The 21,334-nt window shown below is 42.0% G+C and overlaps 1 protein-coding gene across 3 annotated transcripts in view; it reads right to left on the reverse strand.

Moving 5' to 3' along the window:
- Nucleotides 1-21,334, reverse strand: part of SCYL2 (SCY1 like pseudokinase 2) — a 1,725,360-nt gene that overhangs the window by 146,163 nt on the left and 1,557,863 nt on the right. For all 3 annotated transcript variants that reach the window (XM_044087896.1, XM_044087898.1, XM_044087897.1), the window contains one exon: nucleotides 12,298-12,417. In XM_044087896.1, coding sequence (XP_043943831.1) covers nucleotides 12,298-12,417 — 120 coding nt within the window. The remainder of the gene's footprint in view (nucleotides 1-12,297; nucleotides 12,418-21,334) is intronic.

The raw sequence follows: 21,334 nt of genomic DNA on the forward strand, positions 1-21,334 counted from the left end.
AGATCTATGGAGCACATCCAATTTTCCTGACCCAGAAAAGGTAAAATGGACTGAAGCGTGACCATCCGGAATTTTGTTCTTTGTACAGACTTGTTTAGTCTGCTGAGATCCAAAATGGGTCTCCAGTCCCCTGTCTTTTTTGGTACCAAAGAGAACCTTGAGTAAATTCTGGATCCTTGTTGGTCTGCTGGGACTTGCTGGATGGCCCTTTTTCTTAGCAGTTTTGAGACTCCTAGCACTGCTTGGTCCCTTAGATTGGGTGGAACATCTGGAAGGGACATGTATAACTAAGGGGGGGGGGCGAACGAAGGGGATTCTGTAGCCTCTGGATATGACGGACTGTACCATTTGTCTTGTGTTATGTCTCGCCAGGATCCTGGGTACAGTGATAGTCTTCCCCCGACTGCCTCCAGTGGTGAGCAGCCGGGCAACCCTTCAGGGATGCTGGAAGGGCTTGTCAGAGAAGGATTCTCTGCTGCCCTGGCGGCGTCTGTTATTGTTCCCTCCTCTGCCCCTGGAGGGAAACACCACGTGTGTCCGGCAAGGCTCCTTGGGATTTACGGAACCACATCTTCCCACTCTTCTGACCCTTAGGATATGGTCTGGAAAGAGTGGAAAAATGGACTCCTACAGCAGAGAGAGTCTTGCCTTCCTGCTCACACCTGGTAAGGGTATCTTTCACCTATGATCCAAAGAGAGAGGAACCATCAAAGGGGGTGTTGGTGAAAGATGCTCTGAAAGGTTCCGCAAAGTTACATAGCCGCATCCAAGTGTGCCTCCTTAGGGCCATGCCTGTGCCTGCAGCTCTACTCGCACCATTGGCTGCATACGAAACAAGCCGCATAGAGGAGTTTACCACAGAATTAAGAGTCGCCAGCTGGGAGGCTGCCTTAGCCTGGGCCCCCTCAGCTGATGGATCTTGGAGGGTATCTCCAAGCTCTTTCAGGAGATCCCTCTGAAGACGGGTAAAGTGGCACAGGTAATTCAGAGACCGCATGGAAAAGGTCGCTGAAGAGAACATCCGCTTCCCATATCTGTCCATCGTCCTGGACTCCTTATTAGGGGGATGGACAGATGAAGAAGTTTCAGCCAACTCCTTCTTTGTGGCCGCTACTACCACCATGGCATCAACGGGGACACCCTTGGTCAAGAACTGTTTGTCCTGTGGGGCAGTAATGAATTTTGCAGGTCTTCTAGGGGTCAGTTCCACTGTCTGGAGCCGTCCATGCCTTTCGAGCCACCACAGACATCAGTGGGTCGAAAGGCGGAGACACCCAGGAGGTGGAAGGTCTGGATCCAAACGCATCCAGGAATACAGACTCATCCTTGGAAGGGCTTAGGGTAGTCCAGTTTCCCCTCTGCCTAGGCATCTCAAGGATGTCTGAGAAGGAGACATCTTCAGAGGGGGATCTTGGGGACCCTTCCGACTCCTCTAAGTCGGTATCCAATGTAATAGACTCGGGGGAGTCAACATGCTTCCTCTTGCATTTTCTCTTGCAAGGTGGCTCCTCTGAAAGATCAGGGGAGGCCTCAGAAGAGGAGGATACACCCAAAGGGGTGTCCTGGAGTGCTGGATCCCCACACTTAGGGTCTGGAAGAGGGGTAGAAGCTGACGGAGGCACCCTAGGGGGAAGAGCCGATGGGGTCGATCGTGGGACTGACTCAGGAGCCAGCACACTCATCACCTTGGAGGCGTCCCTGCCCGGATGCAGAAAAGGCTCAGGCTCCGATGAAACCAAAAGCCCTCCCCGCACCAAGGGGGATAGCTCCGAGGCAGATGTGGGAGCAGAGTTCACCTGCGCCAAAGCACCGAGAGGGAGAGCAGGGTCGGACAAGGGTCCAATACCACTCCTCCCCTAGGAGCAGACGAGGGAGTCTCGGCGCCCAGATCCCTCCAGGGAAGGTACCATGGAAGGGATCGGAGCCGACGAAGGAACCGAAAGGGAGGGTATCAGCGCCGACGGTTCCACGACTCGAACCCCAATGAACTCCGGCTCCGAGCTCAAAGGAAGAGTCGGAGGAGGAATATGAATAGCTGTGGATGGAGCAGATTCCTGATGAGGAGGGCTGGACAACATTTTGGCAAGGGCCTGCGACTTCAACAGCCTACTGACCACTCTTTCCAAATCATGGTCCGAAAGTCTAGAGGACAGAGACGAGTGGGATGATTGGTGACTATGCTCCAATTGGAGCAGGGGCGACTTTGGAGCCGAACATATCGACTCCAAAGAAGGAGACCTGGATCTCTTTAGACTCTCAGCTGGCTCCGAAGACCGTGTCGAAGCCGACTGGGAGGGAGGGACATCGGTTCCAGCCGGAGCCGAAATGGATTGTGTGGCTTCACCCAACGACGGCTCCGAACTGGGAGCCGACTGTTTAGGTGGCCTGGAAGATTTCACCAGCTGAGACTTCGACGGTGAATCTTGAGGTTTAAGCAGGCCCCTCAGAATCAATTTATTTTTGCGCTCCTGCAGGACTCTTGGACTGAAGGCATGACAGATGGAGCAAGAGTCCTGCAGGTGCACAGCGCCCAGACAATAAACACAAGTAGTGTGACCATCTGTCAGAGAACAGCATGAGTCACACTTCTTGAATCCGGACGGTTTTGGATCCTTGGACATTCTTGGAAGAAAACCAAGGACAAGTTTTCACACAAAAAGTTAAGGTAACCGATGAAAAATATTAATACCCTACAGTTACCACAACCCACACAAGTACTACTACCAAAGGGAAAAACAAACTTATCACTAACACTACAGGTTATAGAGTTTTTTTTTTTTTTGTAAAGGAGATAGAAAAGAAAGGTTAACCTCTAACTCAAACTGAAAGAACCTTTCTGTAGAAAAGGGAGACAAGGGTGGAGGGGGACTCTCTAATTTAAACGAGTTTCTTAGGAAAGCTATTTAGAGGAAAAAACTAACTACAATGAATAAAGTCTAACTTCTACACTACAATACAATAATTTTTACAGGAAAATAACAGTAATAATAAAGAAGCTTATACGACCTGAGCCAGTAGAACAATCTCGTAGCAGAAGCGGCAAACGAGATCTGGGTATCTAGCGCCAGGCATCATGGGATATAGGGGGGCCTCGAGCCAGTAAGCAGCTCTCGAGCTTTTGAAGATGGCCGAGTCGGAGCGGAGGATCGGCTCCGAACCCAACCAGCAAGAATAGAAGGCGAGATAGACAACTTAACATCATGTATTCTTTGTTAGACAAAATCAGAAAGAAAACTGTTAGATTAGCATTTTGATTTAAATTTTTTTTTACAGTAGCTACCTTTGGCAAAAAGAAAGGATTGGTTTGAAGGGAAACTTTTTCCTTACGAAAAATAATGTGCAAATGTTTCCATGAATGGGCTTGGAGTTCTGATGACCTCTTCACAGACGTAACTACCACTAAAAATAAAATGTTTACATGTTAGGAACTGGAGATCAATCTAGGCTGCAAGCTCAAGTGGGGTATGAGTCAGTGCTTGAAGTTTAATAGTAATATCTCAAGGAGGGGGTAGGATCTCAAAATGGAGGTCTGAGAAGAATGGCATGCCTCGAAATGGCCTTAGAAAATTTGAGAGATACAATGGAGGACTGATTCTCTCCCATGCAGAAAATGGAAATAGCTGACAACCGGACGTTCATAGTGGAATAGCTGGCACCATTCTGAAAAAGGCTGGCTAAAAAGTAAAAAAAAGGCTGGAAGAGGAACCTAGAAAGGGTCTAAATTTCTTTCAGAAGCCCAAACTGAGAACTTTTTCCATTTGCTTTTGTAAACCCTCCTAGTAGATGGTCTCTGGAAAGAAGGAAGAATATGGATAACTTGTGAAAAAAACCTGGACTGATCAGCTATCACTGGATAAACCAAAAGGTTAACTTTAGGGCATGAGTGTGCTGGATGGGTGAGAAATGAGATATGGGCTGGGATGCAGCACCCCATGGAGGGTGTTTCAGATGAAGCCATAGATAGGGGAGACCAAACTTGTTGAGAACAAAAGGGGGCAGTAAGGATAGGGTTGCCAACTTTCAATGTCAAAAATTCTGGACATGTATGTGAAAGCAAAATGCGTTTAGTTTTGATACCCCAGCTATTCCAGTGTCCAATTGCTTGGCTATTTCTCCATTTCTACCCAGTTGCCATAAACACTGTTCAAAACTCACAGTGTGCATAATGTCTTCTGCTTTGCTTCTAAAATGATTATAGATATTTGGATTTAATTTAAAACTTTTATTTCAACAGTTATAACACAAACCACTGATACATATTTTCTAAACAAAGCAATACAGTCTCCCAATGAAAACAGCATTAAAACTTCTATGCCTTTGAAACTCACATTCACTGAACAGCACTGAAATCCACGTTCAAAGAAAATGTATCTGGCCAGTTGTGGATTAAGTTTACCTTTGGGCTGTTTTCATACCATAGCCCCTTGCACACATTTTTAGGACCATGCAAAAGTTCTTTGACTCAGCTTCCTGACTGCATTAAATTATAATGTATAATAATTAAATTATATCCCTTTGTATAATACAGCACCAAGTGTTAGAGCATGTTTTAAATGTATAATTTTGAACATTTTTCCAGTAAGCAATGAAACAAAGCACATGAAGCAATAATGATGAAACTGCCTGATTCAGAACATTTCCAACATAAAAGACCACTCAAACTTTTGACACTCCAAATTGGCCCTAAGTGTGAGTGAGTGTGTGCGTGTGCCTTCTGTGGAAGGTTGGGCACCGGGCTGGCACCTCGGCACTATAAAACTTCACTGCCAATCATGAGCGGACAGGTGATCCAGTGTGGCGACCTCTAACTGGGAAAAAGCCAAAAGAAGCAGCAGCACTGCAAGTCTGAGGAAATAAGTGCTTTTCTTGAAATTCTGAAACTAAGTGTGAGCAGAAGGAATTTTTGCCTCAGAGTTAGTATATGTTAAGTAACGGAGGTATGGGGGTACACTTCCTCCACAAAATGTTTTTAATATGCAACAGTGATTTTAGTACTAGACTGTTATTTTCACGGAAGTGTACTTAAAATATTAACAGTCTCAAATCTAATTAAAATTAAGTCCTGAACTCTCAAACTGGGCAACCAAATATTTACAGTTAATTCAGGAAAAATTAGAAAGACAAAGGATGACATCACAGAATTAATATACATTCATACATGAACTCTCCTAATTTAAAACAGTTCTGCAGTAAATGAAAACAACTGACATTTGAACATTAGAATGTTACAATTCACATTTTCTTTCTACATGGAAGTAGTGTTACTTAATTGTTAATTCTGGAAAGCTGAGCAAGTTATATTATATACACCCCCCCCCCCACCTCTCTCATTTGTCCAACCATTCGTAGTGGTCCGTTGCAGTCCAAACATCTTCTGGAGAGTGGAGACTGGAATTCAAATTCAACCCACCGCGCGGAAGATGAAGACGACAAAGAATGAGAATCTCGGCTTGTGCATCTGTGCGACTGCGACCAGACACAAAGGGTTTCTTAAAGAAGAGCACCCTTTAAAAAAATTTTTTTTTAAATTAAAAGAAAAGATATTTTTTACTGGACAAGAAAAGGCAGTCTCCATTTTCCAGAGTGTCCCTTATTTCCAGGCAGTCCAGAAGAATTCTGGGCGGTTGGCAATTCTAAGTAAGGATCACCCTGACCTTCCTCTCTAATGCTTTCCTGAGGAAAGTTTGGGATGAGAAGGGTCGTGGGATAATCTGGGCATTTGGTGTTTTCGTGAGCAGCAAAATGATTCCAGCAGGGTTGACCCAAGCAGCAGAAAATCTATCCTATCACCTTCTGATTGATAGACCATTTGTGAGGCAGGAGGCTGGATCTGCTCAAAACTGTCCACGAGTACATTGGACTTTCCTGGAATGTGCATTGCTTGAAGAAAGCAATAGATTGGAAGATATCACCCATTGCAAAACTATCACGGCTACTTGACATAATGGACAAGAACAGGTTCGCCCTTGCTTACTGATGTACCATACTGCTAATACGTTGGATTGGACAAATCAGACCTTCAGGGACAGAGTCCTGAAAGGCCTGCAACACTACAAGAACTGACCTCATCTCTAGAATGTTGATGTGGAGATTGGCCTCAGACAGGGAACCACATGCCTTGCATGATCTTTCCCAACCCTAAAAGGGAAGAGTCCGTGGAAGCAGTGGCTTTAGGTTGGGGAAAAACAAATGGGCTGTCTTGCAATACCATAAGGGATTTGAGCCACCAGCTCATGTGAGTAATCCAAACGCATGCAGACGTACTCAGAAAGACACTTATTGGTGCCTGATGAACCACTGCACTGCTAAGGTCCACTGCAGTACTCTCATGTGGTATGTGGAGAGAGGGACTACCGTGATGAATGCTGCCACTAAAACCAATAAACAAAACACCATTCTTGCCATTGGCTGTTGACATGAAAGAATGACTTCAGCATGACTGAAGTATGGATAACTTGCTCTGTAGAAGTTTCGCTGTCTGATGAATTGGGGTCTATATTATATGAGCGAATCACACAAATTGCGAACACTCATAATATCGAACGTACCGGACCTAGAAGTGCTTTTTCTGAGATTGCGGTACAGTGAAGAATGGGATATTTGCCCTTTCCTCACTGTAGTGCGATCTTGAGAGTTGGAATATACATAGCGAGGGGTGTGGGGGGCACAGCCCCCCACAATAGGAAGTTCGAGGTCCAGTAAGTTCGATATTATGAGTGTTCGCAATTTGTGTGATTTGCTCATATGATACAGACCAGATGAATTGTATCCAAATGTTCTCCGATGAACTCTATTACCCATACAGGATGGAATTTGGACTTGTCTGGCTTGATGGTGATGCCCAACATCAAACAAATTTGGAGCAAGGAGTCTCTTGCTTGGATAAATAGATTCCTGGTAGTGTTGGAAATGAGAATCAATAAAAAGGACAGTTCAGTGGCAAACTAGATCAGAAAAAAATAGGAAGAACAAAAAGAAAAAAACTCTTGTCCTTAGAAATGCCAAACATTTTTATTAAAACAAAATAAGGAATACAAAGCTTTTGGGTAAAGGAAGGGTTTTTACCTGAAAGCTTTGCATTCCTTATTTTGTTTTTAAAAAGTGTTTGGCATTTCTAAGGGTTGGAAATGAGTCAGTCATCCAGATTCGGGAATACCCGGAACCTTTGCAGCCTAAGTATGCTGCTTTGCATTTGGTGGAAAAGCAGAGATCTGGTAAGGCCAAAGGGCAGAGCTCTGAATTGGAAATGACTGTCTCACAGCTACAAGTGGATCACTTGTCCAGCTTCATATGGCAGTATGCATCCTGAAGGTCTACGGAGCACATTCAATCATTCACTCTCAATAGTGGGAGAATGGACTGAATGGTGACCATCCAGAACCATGACTGTCTGACATACTGATTTAGGTGGTTGAAGTCCAAAACCCGCCTGACAGCTCTAATCTTTTTTTGTACTAGAAAGAATGCTGAGTTAAGTTCTGGATCCTAGCTGGTCTGGCAAGTCCTCTTGGATGACTCGCTTGTTTAGCAATTTGTGTACCTCTTTGAACGTTACTGTTCTTTGAGACAGTGGAATGTTTGATAACTTTTTTTAATTTGGAGGAAAGGACAAAAAGGGAATGCAATAGCCTCTGGTTATTATCCTCTACACCCATCTGACTTTTGTTATAGACATCCAAGCTTTCAGGTGCAGGGATAAGCACCCCTCCGACTTCCTCCAGAAAACGGCTGTCGGGCAATCCTTCAGATTCAAGTATGTAGGGGCATTGCCTGCATGTCCCGCACTTGGTAGCATCCTACCTACATACTTGAATCTAATATAGTATTAGATTAATATAGTATTAAAGGAAAATGGATACAATGTTAATTTACACAAAGGAAATTGTAACATCAAGGGAATAGTGTACATTTCAATCTGCCAAACTTGTGGCAGTTATTATACAGGTAAGACAGAAAGAAAACTTAGAACAAGGATCTACGAACATCTGTACTCAACATCAAGGGGTAATTTGAATAATTCACTGTATAAACACTCTTTACAGTGTCAGGACTTCACTAGATTTAAATTTGGGATCTTAGAACAAGTTACATTAAATGCCCAAGGTGGATGGTGGGAGCTCCGGTTAAGAGTTAACAGAACTTTTTTTGGATAATAAAATTAAACTTGACACATCACCAGGTATTAATGAGAACATTCCTTTGGTTCCAGTGTTAAAAAAGAGAGCTCTGGATGTAATACAGTATTTTTCTCAAAGCTTCAACATTTTATACCTTTAACACAAATGTTTTAAGTTGTCAGTTTATGGAGCAGTGTAGATCACTTTATAGAATTTCTAATTTGCAAATTGCCTAATTAATTAACTAGAATGTAAATGACATCTATTAAACAAGAGGTGCTTATGGGAATAATGTTAATTCTGAAGAAGTCTCTGTTTTGGTGAGGGAGATGAAAGCGCTTAACTTTCTGTGTGCTTGGAACAAAGTGTGTTAATAAGAATGGTGGTCCTGTTATTCCTATGGAGGTATGGAGCTTATTGTGTGGACCCAGTGAATTGTTTTTCTAAGTTGGTTTTGGTCAGATATACTGACAATTTCATCTGCATGGTTTTGTTTTAAAAGGAAAATCTATTAGGACCAAGTTTCTTCTGCATCGGACATTTGGGATTGAAAATCTGCAGGAGGAGGTGAAGCCCTGTCTCTGTTGGAATCTTTTGACATGTCTTCTTTAGGAATGTTTCTGATGACCTGATTTACAGGTACTGTACCCTGTGTGCCAGGATTAATTGCCCCTAACAATTTCTTAGCCAAGGTAAGAAAAACATCTTTTTCTTAATAGACACCATGTATTCTGATGAATTCTGCATTTTCTTTATAGTATCCCTGATGACCAACTCAGACAGGGTATTTCTGCCCCATCAAGAGATCTCTTCCCCAAGCCACACTGAGAAGAAGTTCTCAGTATCTCTCTGTACCCTGTGGTTCTCCCATGTCAGTTTTGGACAGTGGAACAACCAAAGATGACAAAGTGGTGGCTGAAAGATTACACCAGAGGAAGCCAAAGAGGTAAACAAGTGGTTTGAGAAATAACAGCTGGTCACTTCAGAGTTAACACCCACTGGCTGAGGCAAAGACTGAGCACACATAGTCAGCAACGGCTCTTTGATAAGTAGTTTTTTCTTTCTAGGAAGAAGAGAAGTTGCACCAGCAGAAGTTGGGTAAGTATCCATGATGCGGGCAATGAGGATGCTTCACATGTGGTAAGAATTGATGGAAAAAGTTGGGCAGAAGGTAAGTTGTCAAACAGTGACCACAAGCAGCCCACATACACTTTCACAGACATACTGTATCCCCAAAATCCTGTCATGTACTAGCAGTACACTAAATTCCTTTCAGAAACCCCTCCAAAGAAAAAATTTTAATCCGACAAAAAAATGCCAGGGTGTCACAGCCTGAAAACAAGCACCACATACCCCCACAGAAGTTCCTACCCAAATAAAACACTTTGCAACAATAAAGTTTCACATAAAATGTCTAAAGTTTACACAAGCAGTATGCTGTATCACAAAACTAGCTGCCAAATTAGCCAAAGCTAAAAACAGTGGTACTCAACAAGAATTTTCTGATAATAGAAATATACCAGGTTTCTTAAAGGGGAAGACCCACTAAAAGGCTACATGAAAAAAAAAAAAAAAAAAAAATATATATATATATATATATATATATATATATATATATATATATATATTTTTTTTTTTTTGTTCTTAAAAATAATTATATATAAAAGCGTCAAATTCTGTATGGATGAGTTCCCCAAAGGGGACTTATCTGACAGAATAAAGCTAAAGGATGACTGCTGCTCCTGTGAAGCCTCTGAGCTGCTTCTTCACAAGGTGGGTGGCAAGAAAGTACTGAAGTTTGTTAATTCTGGTCAAACCTGTGAAGAGAAAAATCAGCAGTGACACAGAAGTTGTAGGGGTAGTCAAAGCTTTTGGAAATTGGCAAGCTTGGGCAAAAGGCTACTGCAGCAGTGGGAATGATGAACATTGGTTATTTTCAGAGCAGTGTCTTGTCCCCTTGCTCCTACACAGAAGCTGAAGCTGGTTTAATATTAACCAGGCAGAAATCAATAAACTTAGTTTTGTATACAGTAGGACTGCAAAAGGTTCAGCCTGGCTGCATTATATCTATCCTTGTACCATTCTAAAACAGCTTGGTTGGCTGTACTAAAGCAAGTTCTCTCATGCCCATTCCCCTCTCCAGCCATATGCTTCTCCTGCTCTAACATTTTCACTCCCCCCACCAAGATCTTACGTACTTCCAGTTTCTTTCTTTTTTGTCTTCTCACTTGCAAAACTAGGGAGTGCAGCTTCTGCTCATCATTGGAAACCCTTACTCAAGACAAATTAGAAAATAAATTTAATATTAAACAGTCTTTGAAGACTCTTTGGCAAACAACTCTCATCAGCAGAAAAAAAAAGTATGCAAACTGCTAATTAGTGCAGTACCTGCCTACAGGACTCACTATCTTGTGTTCAACATTGTATAACTTTTGTAGGTTCTTTAAGATACTAACTGGTGACTCACGTTTTATTTTATTTATTTATTTTTGTATAATTGTAATTTTTATTTTCAAACAATGCTGTAAACTCTTCTGTGCTAGGACTGTAACAGCCCCACTCACCAGGTCTCCCTGATAATGGTCTCAGTGGTATTAATTAGTTAACATACTGCAAAAGAACAAGCTTATGGAAAGGAAGAGATTGTTTTCATCCCTAGGATCATTTACTTCCTGAAATCATGCAAAAACATGAGGTTAGAAAAAAATGAAGACTATCTACTACTGTTCCTAAAAACAGTGTCACTCAAAATTTCTACCAACATCCCCCAGGTGAAGCCTAAATTTCTACTGCTGAAAGGATTCCTGCACTGAAGAGATGATTACTACTTATAAGCTATTTTTTCTAAATCCACCATCATTCTATAGCAAAATTCCTACAACATTTTGCATTAATTTACTCTTTTACCTCCTTTACATCTACCCGCAATGCTAACTAGTCTTTTGACATTTCAAGACCATTCACTCTAACATCCAAGAATTTTCTTCAAACTGAACACCTAAGTATGACTCAAACTTCTTTACAAATAACATTCTGCTTTCAACTGAGGAGTATCCCTCATCTCTTTTTCTTATATGTGTACCTACACATTTTAAGTTTTAATTCAGTTCAGCCTGATAGTATGCCCCTGCCTGGCTGTATTTAATTTATTAATTCTGTACAGTTTTACTGATATTGAGCTGTAGTTTAGCAGTAAGATTTAGTCATTATGATAATATTAGTGCTATGATGGAGTGTCATCCCATCCAGACCTTATTCCTATCATATATCAACCACACTGTTAACCATGACAGAATCTAAATCTCCTGGATTCTGAACTGCATAAAGTGGGTACTGAAGATGGCTGGCTGGATGCATACTTGAATTCAGGAATGAAATTATTCACCAAGTTAAAAAAAAGTACTAAGTACCATTTCCAACCACTAATGTACAGATATGAACTTCTCATCTAACTGTATTGTGTAACCTTAACTGTCCAGATTTTCACAGAATGTCCAGATTTTTATTTAAAATTTTTGGTCTGTTCCTCATACAATGTGTGGTTTTCTGGCAAATCGTGGAGGACTGAAGTCACAAAATAATAACATGCATTTGCGTTTCAGACTTTATAACCTTCAGAAAATGTGTGCTAACACAAATCATGCTAAACTAAAACCTTTCTAAGTTTATAAGAGCAATACTTAAAAACTGTCCCTATTTGTGGGCCTTTCGCCTTACATTATTTTAGGCTTGGTCCAGCTTTATTACACTAAGAGGTTGTGAAGTAAAAGTAATAGGACCATCTTGCTACTTGACACCAAAATAACTGGACTTGTTACTTTGCCACTAAAGTGGCAATACTTACATTCTCTACCTCTAACTTGGCCTTTCAGCTGGGTAATGGATGAAAACAGTCCATCAGGGCCCAACTTGGTTAACATAGTAACAAATGAAAAGCTAACATAATTAGATGCTATACATTTGTTTTCTAACAATTCTCCCTTAATGGACAAAGGATTTCACAAGTATCAAGAATAAAAGACTGTACATTGCACTCAACTTACCACATACTAAAGTATATCAGTGACAAGGCTGCATGTGTAACTTGGTAACGCATTTCACACGAAATTAGAAATATGCAGACTGCCTGAGTTGAACTGTTTATGCTGGTTACAATAAAATTAAGTCTAAAAATTCTTACCTTGGCAGCAGGAGCTGCAGGTGTGAGGGTCTTGGGAGTCAGTGGTGTTTGATTTCTCAGTTTCTGTGCCTGTTCCTGCTCCTTTGCTAATTTTTGCTTCTCCTCCAGGGTAAGTGAAGCCTATTGAAACACAGTCACGTTCACATTAAAATTGCCTTAGAGATGTAAAATAATTAATTCATTCTGTTAATAAGATTTATATCAGTTACCTGGATCAAACACAAACTACTTTGCAAAAAAAAAAATGCATACATACAAGCATGCTTAACACTTTGCAAATCTGCTTACATGTAGACATGCTAAACACTTTGCAAATCTGCTTACATGCAGACATTCAATGTACTTTCTACAAAATACACTACATGTTAAAACCAAACAAAACATAAAATAATGTTAACCCCATTTCAATGAAACACTTATGTTTCCATAATAAGTAATTTATCTCTAGGACTCAAAATGTACAGTTTTGTACCTACCATAAATGTAGATGTTCGAGTGTTCACCCTGCTGCAGTCATCACACTTGGGTTATCCTGCCGTCAGGCGGTCCTGCAGTTGGCCCGAATCCCAAAGTCTTGGTCCGGCGTCGGTTGCTGTCGCTTCTTCCCTGACGTCAGTGTGCCAATGCATCCAACGCCATTTTCTTCAGTTTTTCTCGCCCCAGATGTCAGGTGCCCCCAATAGGTAGGCAAAAAAAAAAAAAATATATATATATATATATATATATATATATATATATATATATACATATAGCTATATAAAAATAAAACAAAACCCTTAGGCACAAGCAAATACACCACAGAGGTAGTATAGGATACAGTGGTAGAGATAAGTTCAGCTAGTTCAGAGGGGATGGAGGGATGGTAACCTGGACTGCAGCAGGGTGAACACTCGAACATCTACATTTATGGTAGGTACAAAACTGTACTATGTTCATCGTGTTACCCTCCTGCAGTCATCACACTTGGGTTGAATCCCAAAGCTAAGGATGGGAGGTGGAGTCAAACAGGGTTAGAAGAAGCTAGTAGGCCCTGCAAAACTGCAGTGGCAAAACCAGCTCTAGTCAGAGTATAGAGGTAAGTGATAGTGTTTGGTGAAGGTGCGCGCTGAACTCCAAGTTGCAGCTTCCAGAATATCCTTGGTTGGCACACCCCTGAGAAAGGCTGCTGATGTAGCTGTAGCCCTGGTGGAGTGGGACCTAATGTTAGCAGGTACTGGTTTCCCATGATGTGTGTAGCAGAAACGTATGCAATGCCCTATCCATTTAGAAATGGTCTGTTTTGAAATAGCTTTTCCTTGTGATCCTGTAGCACAGGCTACAAAGAGCTGGTCAGTTTTTCTGAAAGCCTTAGTTTTATCCAAGTAGTAATGTAATTTGCCTGTGAATGTCCAGAGAGTGCAGGAGTCTTTCTCCTTTGTTCTGGGGATTTGGGAAGAAGGTGGGGAATTGAATGGTTTGGTTTAGGGCCACACTGGATACCACCTTTGGCATAAAGGAAGGGTTAGTTCGTAGAGAGACTCTGTCTTGATGACAAATGAGGAAAGGTTCCACTGCCATTAGTGCCTGTAGCTCTGAGACTCTTCTAGCTGAGGTTATTGCTAGTAATAGGGCAGTTTTCCATGAAAGAAATTTTAAATCAGCTGAAAAAGCTGGTTCGAAGGGCGGCAGTGTAAGCTTTTCCAGAACAAAGTTGAGATCCCAAGTAGGTGTTGGAGCTCTCCTTGGCGGTCTTAAGTTCTTAGCCCCTCTGAGGTACTTCTTAGGAGTGGATGTGAGAATAAAGGAGGATCCGTGCTGTAATGAGCTGAAATTGCCGAGGCGTGGATCTTAATAGATGAAAAGGAAAGTCCTTTGTGTAACATCTCAGTTAAATATTGTAGAATCTGAGGGATGTTTGGATCAAGGGGATTTTGGCCTTTAGCCTGGTTCCAGGTGCAAAATCTTTTCCATTTGTCTGAATAGGTTTTCCTGGTGCTGGGCCTCCTGGCCTCCAGAATGACATCCATAACAGCTTTGGATAAAGGTGTTGGCTGGTTGTTTAGGTAATTTGCCATGCAGCCAAGTTTAAAGTCTTGAGCTGGCTGTGTAGAATCTGATTGTCTCGCTGGGTGAGCAGGTGAGGAATTTGTGGCAAAATCCATGGTGGGCCATGGGCCATGTTCCTTAAAATTGGATACCAATGCTGGCATGGCCAGTCTGGCGCAACGAGCATCATTTATGGCCTCTCTAATCTGACTTTCAGCAGTACCTTTGCTAAAAGAGGCAGTGGAGGGAAGGCATACACTGTTAATGTTTTCCAAATGAATGAGAGGGCGTCCACTTTCCAAGCTAGTGGATGGAAGGTCCTTGTGCAAAATTTTTGAAGTTGGTGGTTGTGGGGGCTTGCAAACAGATCTATGTTTGGGCGTCCCCATTTTTGAGCTATCATTGCAAATACCTGTGGATCTAGGTTTCCATTAATGTGGATCCATGATGTTTTTGCTTAGGTCGTCTGCCAATGTGTTTTTCTTTCCTGGCAGGAATTGTGCTTGTAATTGAACCTGGTAAGACAGTGCAGTGTTCCACAAGGTCATTGCTTGCCTGCATAGAGGGTAGGAATGTGTGCCCCCTTGCTTGTTTATGTACCACATTACTGTGGTATTGTCCGTCTTTATCATTAGCTGTCCTGGGTGTAGAAGGTCCTTGAAAGCTGTTAGGGCATTCTGTACTGCTAGCATTTCTTTTTGATTGATATGCAGATGCCTCTGATCTGTAGTCCATTTGCCCTGAATGCACTGCCCTGCCATGTGTGCTCCCCAGGCATAGTCCGATGCATCTGTTGTCATAGTTTGCCTGGCTGTGGGCAAGGTGAAAGGCTGACCCTTGAGGTGACATGCCTGTGCCCACCATAGAAACTCCTGGTAAAGGCAGGGAATGAGTGGTATCATTGTTTCCAAGCTGTGGCTGTGCTGAGCCCATACACTTTTCAGGTACCACTGTAATTTCCTCATATGCAGTTTTGCAAATGGTTTAAGTAGTATGCAAGATGTCATGAATCCCAAGGCCTGCAGAATTTTTCTTGCAGGGAGTTGGGTCTTTGTTGCCATTATTTTGAAATATTGAATCAGCTGTTGTTGCTTGTCTGGCATGAGATAAGCTATGTGGGCCGTTGTATTCAATCTGACACCCAGGAATATTATGTTTTGTGAGGGCACTAGTTTTGATTTCTTTTCGTTTACTGTGTACCCTAGACAACTTAGAAGGTGTTTGACAAATGCCAGATGCTTTAAAAGAATGTCCTTGTTTTCTGCTTGAATAAGGCAGTCGTCCAGGTATGGGTATATTTGAATTCCTCTTTGTCTGCAGTATGCAATTACAGGTGCCAGGCATTTTGTGAAGACCCTGGGCGCAGTAGATAAGTCAAAGGGCAGTGCAGAGAATTGATAATGCATTGAACCTGCAATGAAGCGGAGGTATCTTCTGCAATTTTGTCTGATAGGGACATGCAGGTATGCCCTCCTTGAGGTCCAAAGTGACTAGCCAAGCATTCTTGCCCAGCTTGGGAAGAAGCTGCTGTAGTGTTAGCATCCTGAATTTTGGTACTTGCAGATAGGTGTTCAGAACTGAAAGATCCAGAATGGGTCTCCATGCTTTGTCCTTTCTTGGGACTAGGAAGAGTCTTGAGTAAAATCTTTGTCCTTGCTCATGTGTAGGTACCTGTTGAATGCCTCTCATGTCCATGAGAGCTGTAATTTGTTTTTGTGCCTCTGCCCATTGATTTGGTGGCAGGTTTGGCATTCCTTTGATCCTTGGTAAGGTATGAAAGTGGAATCTGTATCCTTGAGAGACAATGTTTAGAACTAATTTGTCTTTTGTGATGATGTGCCAGTTCTCTGCAAAAAAAATTGCTAGTTTTCCTCTCAAGGGAGTTGCCAGGAGAGATTTGCTTGGTAGTTTGAGGATAGAGTCATTGTGTTCGTCTTCTGCTAGCTTGGGGCCTGTCTTCTCCTCCTTTCTGGGTAGCAGTACCCCATTGGCGAGGTTTGTAAGGGCCCTGTGACTGACCTCTGCCCCTTGGGCGTCTGTATTTGCCCCTCTGTGATCTGTCAGAAGCTGGAAAGGACCAGTTTTTTGTTGGCCAATTTCTGCTGAAACGAGGGGGTTGTACCTGCAAAAAATCCTTGACCGTTTGCATAGACATTGCCTTATCCTCCATTTTCTTTAAAACCTCTTCTGCTTTGACATCAAATACATTCTGCTGTAAAGGTGCATCCAATAAATTTGCTTTAACATGGTCAAGGAAGGGTTGGTTCTTTTAACCAAGCATGTCTACGTATGACAGAGCCAGTAACAGCTGTTCTACAGGAAGCTTCCAATGAATCAAATCCGCATTGTAAAGTATGTTTGCCCACCTGTTCAGCTGCATGCAACAGATCCTGCATTTCCTTGAATTCAGACTGTTCTGAATGTGTGCTCATTTTTTGTTTTAACGGAGACATTAGGAATTGCTGATATTTCATCATGTGAAACTGGCAATTTAATGCTCTCATAGCCAGAGTTGCTGAGGTGTATATTTTCTTTCCCCATCTATCTAGGGCTCTGGAATCCCTTTCAGAGGGCACAGGATTTTTAGCCATAGAAGCTTTAGCTCCCTTAGGACCCTGGGAAATTGTTTCTGGGTCAGCTACAGGGCTTTTATAAAGGAATTGGTGTGAGTCAGGTACTCTGCAGTATCTGTCTGGTTTGGCTGGAGCAGGAGGTAGAGAGTCTGGATTTAAACTAGACTCCAAGTAAACATCATCCACAATATCTAAAACAGGAGGGATAGCAAGAGGTCTGTGCTGGGGTAGTAAAAGGAACTCTCGGAACCTTTTCTTAGAATCTGAGTAATCCTGGCCTTCCCAGTGGAAATGTTCCCTCATGGTATGTAAAGTTTCCCCAAAGGAGTAGTCTTCAGGGGGAGATGCTGAGGGAATAGAGTCTTGAGCATCAGAGTCTTCATAAGGTGGAAAAGTGTAATCCTGTTCCTCAGAAGAATCTGAGGAGAGTGAAACCTGGTCAGAGGATGCATAATCCTCCTCTTGTCTTGGTCTTTTATCAGGAGGGGGATGGGAACCCCTGATAAGGGTAATCAAATCTTCAGCCATCTTAAGCATTTGCTTCTTAGGCATGGGGCCTTGAACTGTAGACTGATGTATAGTTTTCTTAGGTTTTAAAGGAGTTTTAAGCTTGGCATAAGATTTAATGGTGAGTGCAGTCGGTCTGAAGACACCTTCTGCAACCGAAGGTGTTTCCACTGCACCGGTGTCTACTTCTGCTCTGGTGTCGGAAGATGGCTGCATCGGCCTAGTAGGCTCCGCTTGGGAATCCGCAGCTGTCTGGGGTTCCAGTTCTGCGGTCGTCAGGGGCTGTGTAGGTGCCTCACTGAAAACCGGAGAACCAGCGACAGGCCCAGCTGAGGCCTCGGATTCGGGCTTGTTCCTAGGTTGCCTGTCCTTATCTTTGCGTTTTTTTATGTATGGTGGTCGTCGGCTGCTCCGACGGCATGATATAATTAAATTTCCTACCAAAGTAATGCCATGCGAAATCAAAACGGCATTTGATAGTTAGTTTATTAAACCTAGCACAAAACCGACAACCTGTGATGTCATGGTCAGGGCCTAGGCAAGGAATACAATAGGAATGGAAGTCCTTATGAGTTATTTGCTTCCCACAAGAAATGCAATTGTTAACTTTTTCTGACATCGGACTGAGGCAAGAAAATGTTCCTCAACGGGGTACTTAGCCTTATTGAAGACTTCGGACCGAAATTCAAATCGAAAATCTCAGGTGTCGGCCGACCGGCACTTGCGAACTGCTTCTGCTTCGGGCACCGCGCAGCAAGAAAGACTGGAGAAAATGGCGTCGGATGCCTCTTATATACCCCTGGCGCACTGACGTCAGGGAAGAAGCGACAGCAACCGACGCCGGAGCAAGACTTTGGAATTCGGGCAGACAGCGGGACCGCCTAATGGCAGGATAACCCAAGTGTGATGAACACGATGAACATCTGCAATTTCTGCCTGCCAAACTCAATTTCTCTGTCAGTCTCAGAACCAGCAATTATAGTCTGTTCGTCCCAAAATATCCTACTTAAGAAACAACTTTCTATATCAAAGAAAAAAAAGGTAATTTCCAAATTATGTCAATGAGAAGCTAGTATGCCAAATATCAAGTAGGATGGCAGCAGTATATGTCCACAGTTTATTTACTTGCTTATTTCTTTTGATTTGCTGACTGACACAATCCAAATAAGCTAATAGCCCCTTTTCAGCCCAGACCCAGGGAGAAAAGCTCCATAGTGGTACTTATATTTACATTTTGATGGTTATACCAATCACATGATAAATTATCCTACAAAAAACAACATTCAATGAAAATGTTTTAAAGCCATTAATATTAATGAATTGTTTAATCAATCAATGCTAAAGGAAGTTTATAAAGGAAGTGAATGTGAAACTAACAGTTGCCTGATGAAGTTTAACACTTTGTTTAAATGAAAGCGGTTAACAGGATATTTTATTTCAAAGAATAAAGGATTTGTATGATTTTCCAGCATTGTGGGATTGTCTTTTACCTAAACTTGCTGCCAGTAGAGTCCGTGAACTGCCTTCTTTATTTCTTGCTTTCTTGTCCTGACAAAAAAATTAGTTAGAAAAATAACTTCCTAAACAAATGTGTGAACCCTGAGGTAATATTAAAGGCAGGATGAATTTTGAGAACACAGAAAATGTTAGTGTGGGGGAAGGAAAAAAATGAAATATCCCATCCTGGCCACAAGGTAAAACTTCAAAAGAATACCCCTAGAGGGGATGGATGGAAGTTATAGCTATTGCAAGAGTGGTCTATTAGAACATGTACCATTACTACTATATGTTCCTCATTAGTTTACTGCTGTAATACCATTAACATATGGGATTTCCAGAGCTTAGTCAGTTGGTGTGGAGGAAAGGGATACCTCCTTTTAATTTAAGATACCATGAAGGGCAGACTTAGCAAATCCAATTCTTGCTGCAGACTGAACAACCAGTTTGTAATGTTTTGTGAAGGTGTGAACTGAGGAGCAACTAGCTCTTTGCCATGATATGTACAACAGATGAGAAAGGAACTGCAGACACATTTGGAAATAATTTTGGCACCATTTCATTTCCTGCAAAATACACAAATAATTGGTTTGAGTTTCTCAGGTCTTTAGTCTTTTCTAAGCAAAATCTGAGTTGTGTATTAACACCTTAAGAATAAACAATTATTTCTCCCTGGTTTAGAGGGTTTGGATAGAAAGCAGGTAAATGGATAGAAGACTTCTTTTGGCCTTTCCCGGTTAGGAGTCGCCACAGCGGATCACCTGTCCATCCATGACTGGCAGTAGTGTTTCACAGTGTCGAGTTGCCAGTCTGGCGCCCAACCTTCCATGGAAGGTACACGCACGCACTCACTCACTCCTAGGGCCAATTTAGAGCAAATTCAGAAAACTACTTTTGGCATGAAAGGAGGATTGATTTGAAGACCTGCTCTACCCTTATGAAAGACCAAAAGGGGACAATGCTCAAATGGGCCTATAACTCAAAAAAGGTCCTAGCCGAGGTTAAGGCTACCAGCAAGGAAATTTTCCAGGTCAAACACTACAAAGATGCTGTTGCAAAAGGTGGGTAGGTTAGCTTTTCTAATTCATAATTCAAATCCCAATGAGCAGCCACTCATTTTTGGAGGTTAAATGTAAAGAACTTCCTTGTGAAAAAGCTTGACTTGATTACTACTAGTGGTAAATAGTACAAACAGCTGAAAGATGCATCTTGACAGAAGTTTAGGATAAGCTAGACTTGAGGGGCACCCCTGCTGTACTGGCATCCTATCTTCTATTTTGACACCAGACAGAAAACCTCCCCATTTGGATGCACAGGACTTTATGGTGTCTAGCCTCTCTAAAAATTTGAGGCACATTCTGAGATAGTCGCTGCCTGAAAGGAGCTTCAGGGTATGTAGTTGGGATTTATCGGTGATCCTTTGACCTAAGTAAACCCACTAAGAAAAGAAGAGTCTTGTGTTGACCTCTAGCCAGTTCACCGACTAAGAATAAACGCTGTCTGGTCAAAATGTGATAAGCTTGTATTGTCATTTCTTATCTATTGAACCACTTTGGGGAATAACAGGAAAGGGTGTCAATGCATGCAAAAACTTCCATTTCTAGGTCACTGCCAACACATCTGTTTCTACCACTTGTCTGCATGGAGTTCTGGAGCAAAACAAACTTAATTGTCTATTTTGTAATTTTTAAACATCTTTATTAAACCCCATTTTAGACTGTAACATAGGTTCACATACATTAACAGCAGAAAAAACAAACCAAAGTATAATTTTTTCACACAGTATATTTACGTTTTGTTTTTAACAATCACGCACTTAAATACATAAATTGCTCAGTTTTTGCCTTCTCTTAAACCTCACTCATCTTCCTGAACATTATTCTGTATGTATACTTCCCACACAGTCTGTTTATTTCTGTGTGATTTTGCTCCTTCCTGAGATCCCACCTCAAAGTTCTTTTATTTTCTTTACAATATTCAGTACTTCAATTACAACTGGTTTAGATTCTGATTTCCATTTTACAGTAGCTGCTTTTTTGGCTTTTTGTTAATCACTGTGCTGCCAACTGGCTCATAGGACTATGGTAATCAAAACAGGGGAAGTTACCTCCACAAAGAGTCAGTGCATTAGTGCAGTCTGCTAGGGTTCTGTGCTGCAGACTCTCATGTTTGGCATTTACTTCTCTGAAATAAAAGCCAATACTAAGGGCCCCTGGCTGACTAAGTCTGCAGATGACTGCAAGTAAGGAGTAGCTAATGATTCTCCAAATGACTTAGCCACCCTGCAGGAAGGTTTGTCCCAAACTAATAACTGCTGCCAAAAACATGGACTGAAAATACCAAAAATGCATTACTTCATCCTTTGGGAAGTCATTTACCCCAGGGAGCTACCACACTGACAATGCACCACTAAGTTAACCCGGTTGTTCAGGATT

This window comes from Protopterus annectens, chromosome 11.part0 (genome assembly GCF_019279795.1).
Source record: "Protopterus annectens isolate FY-2018-M chromosome 11.part0, PAN1.0, whole genome shotgun sequence".
Taxonomy (NCBI): Eukaryota; Metazoa; Chordata; order Ceratodontiformes; family Protopteridae; genus Protopterus; species Protopterus annectens.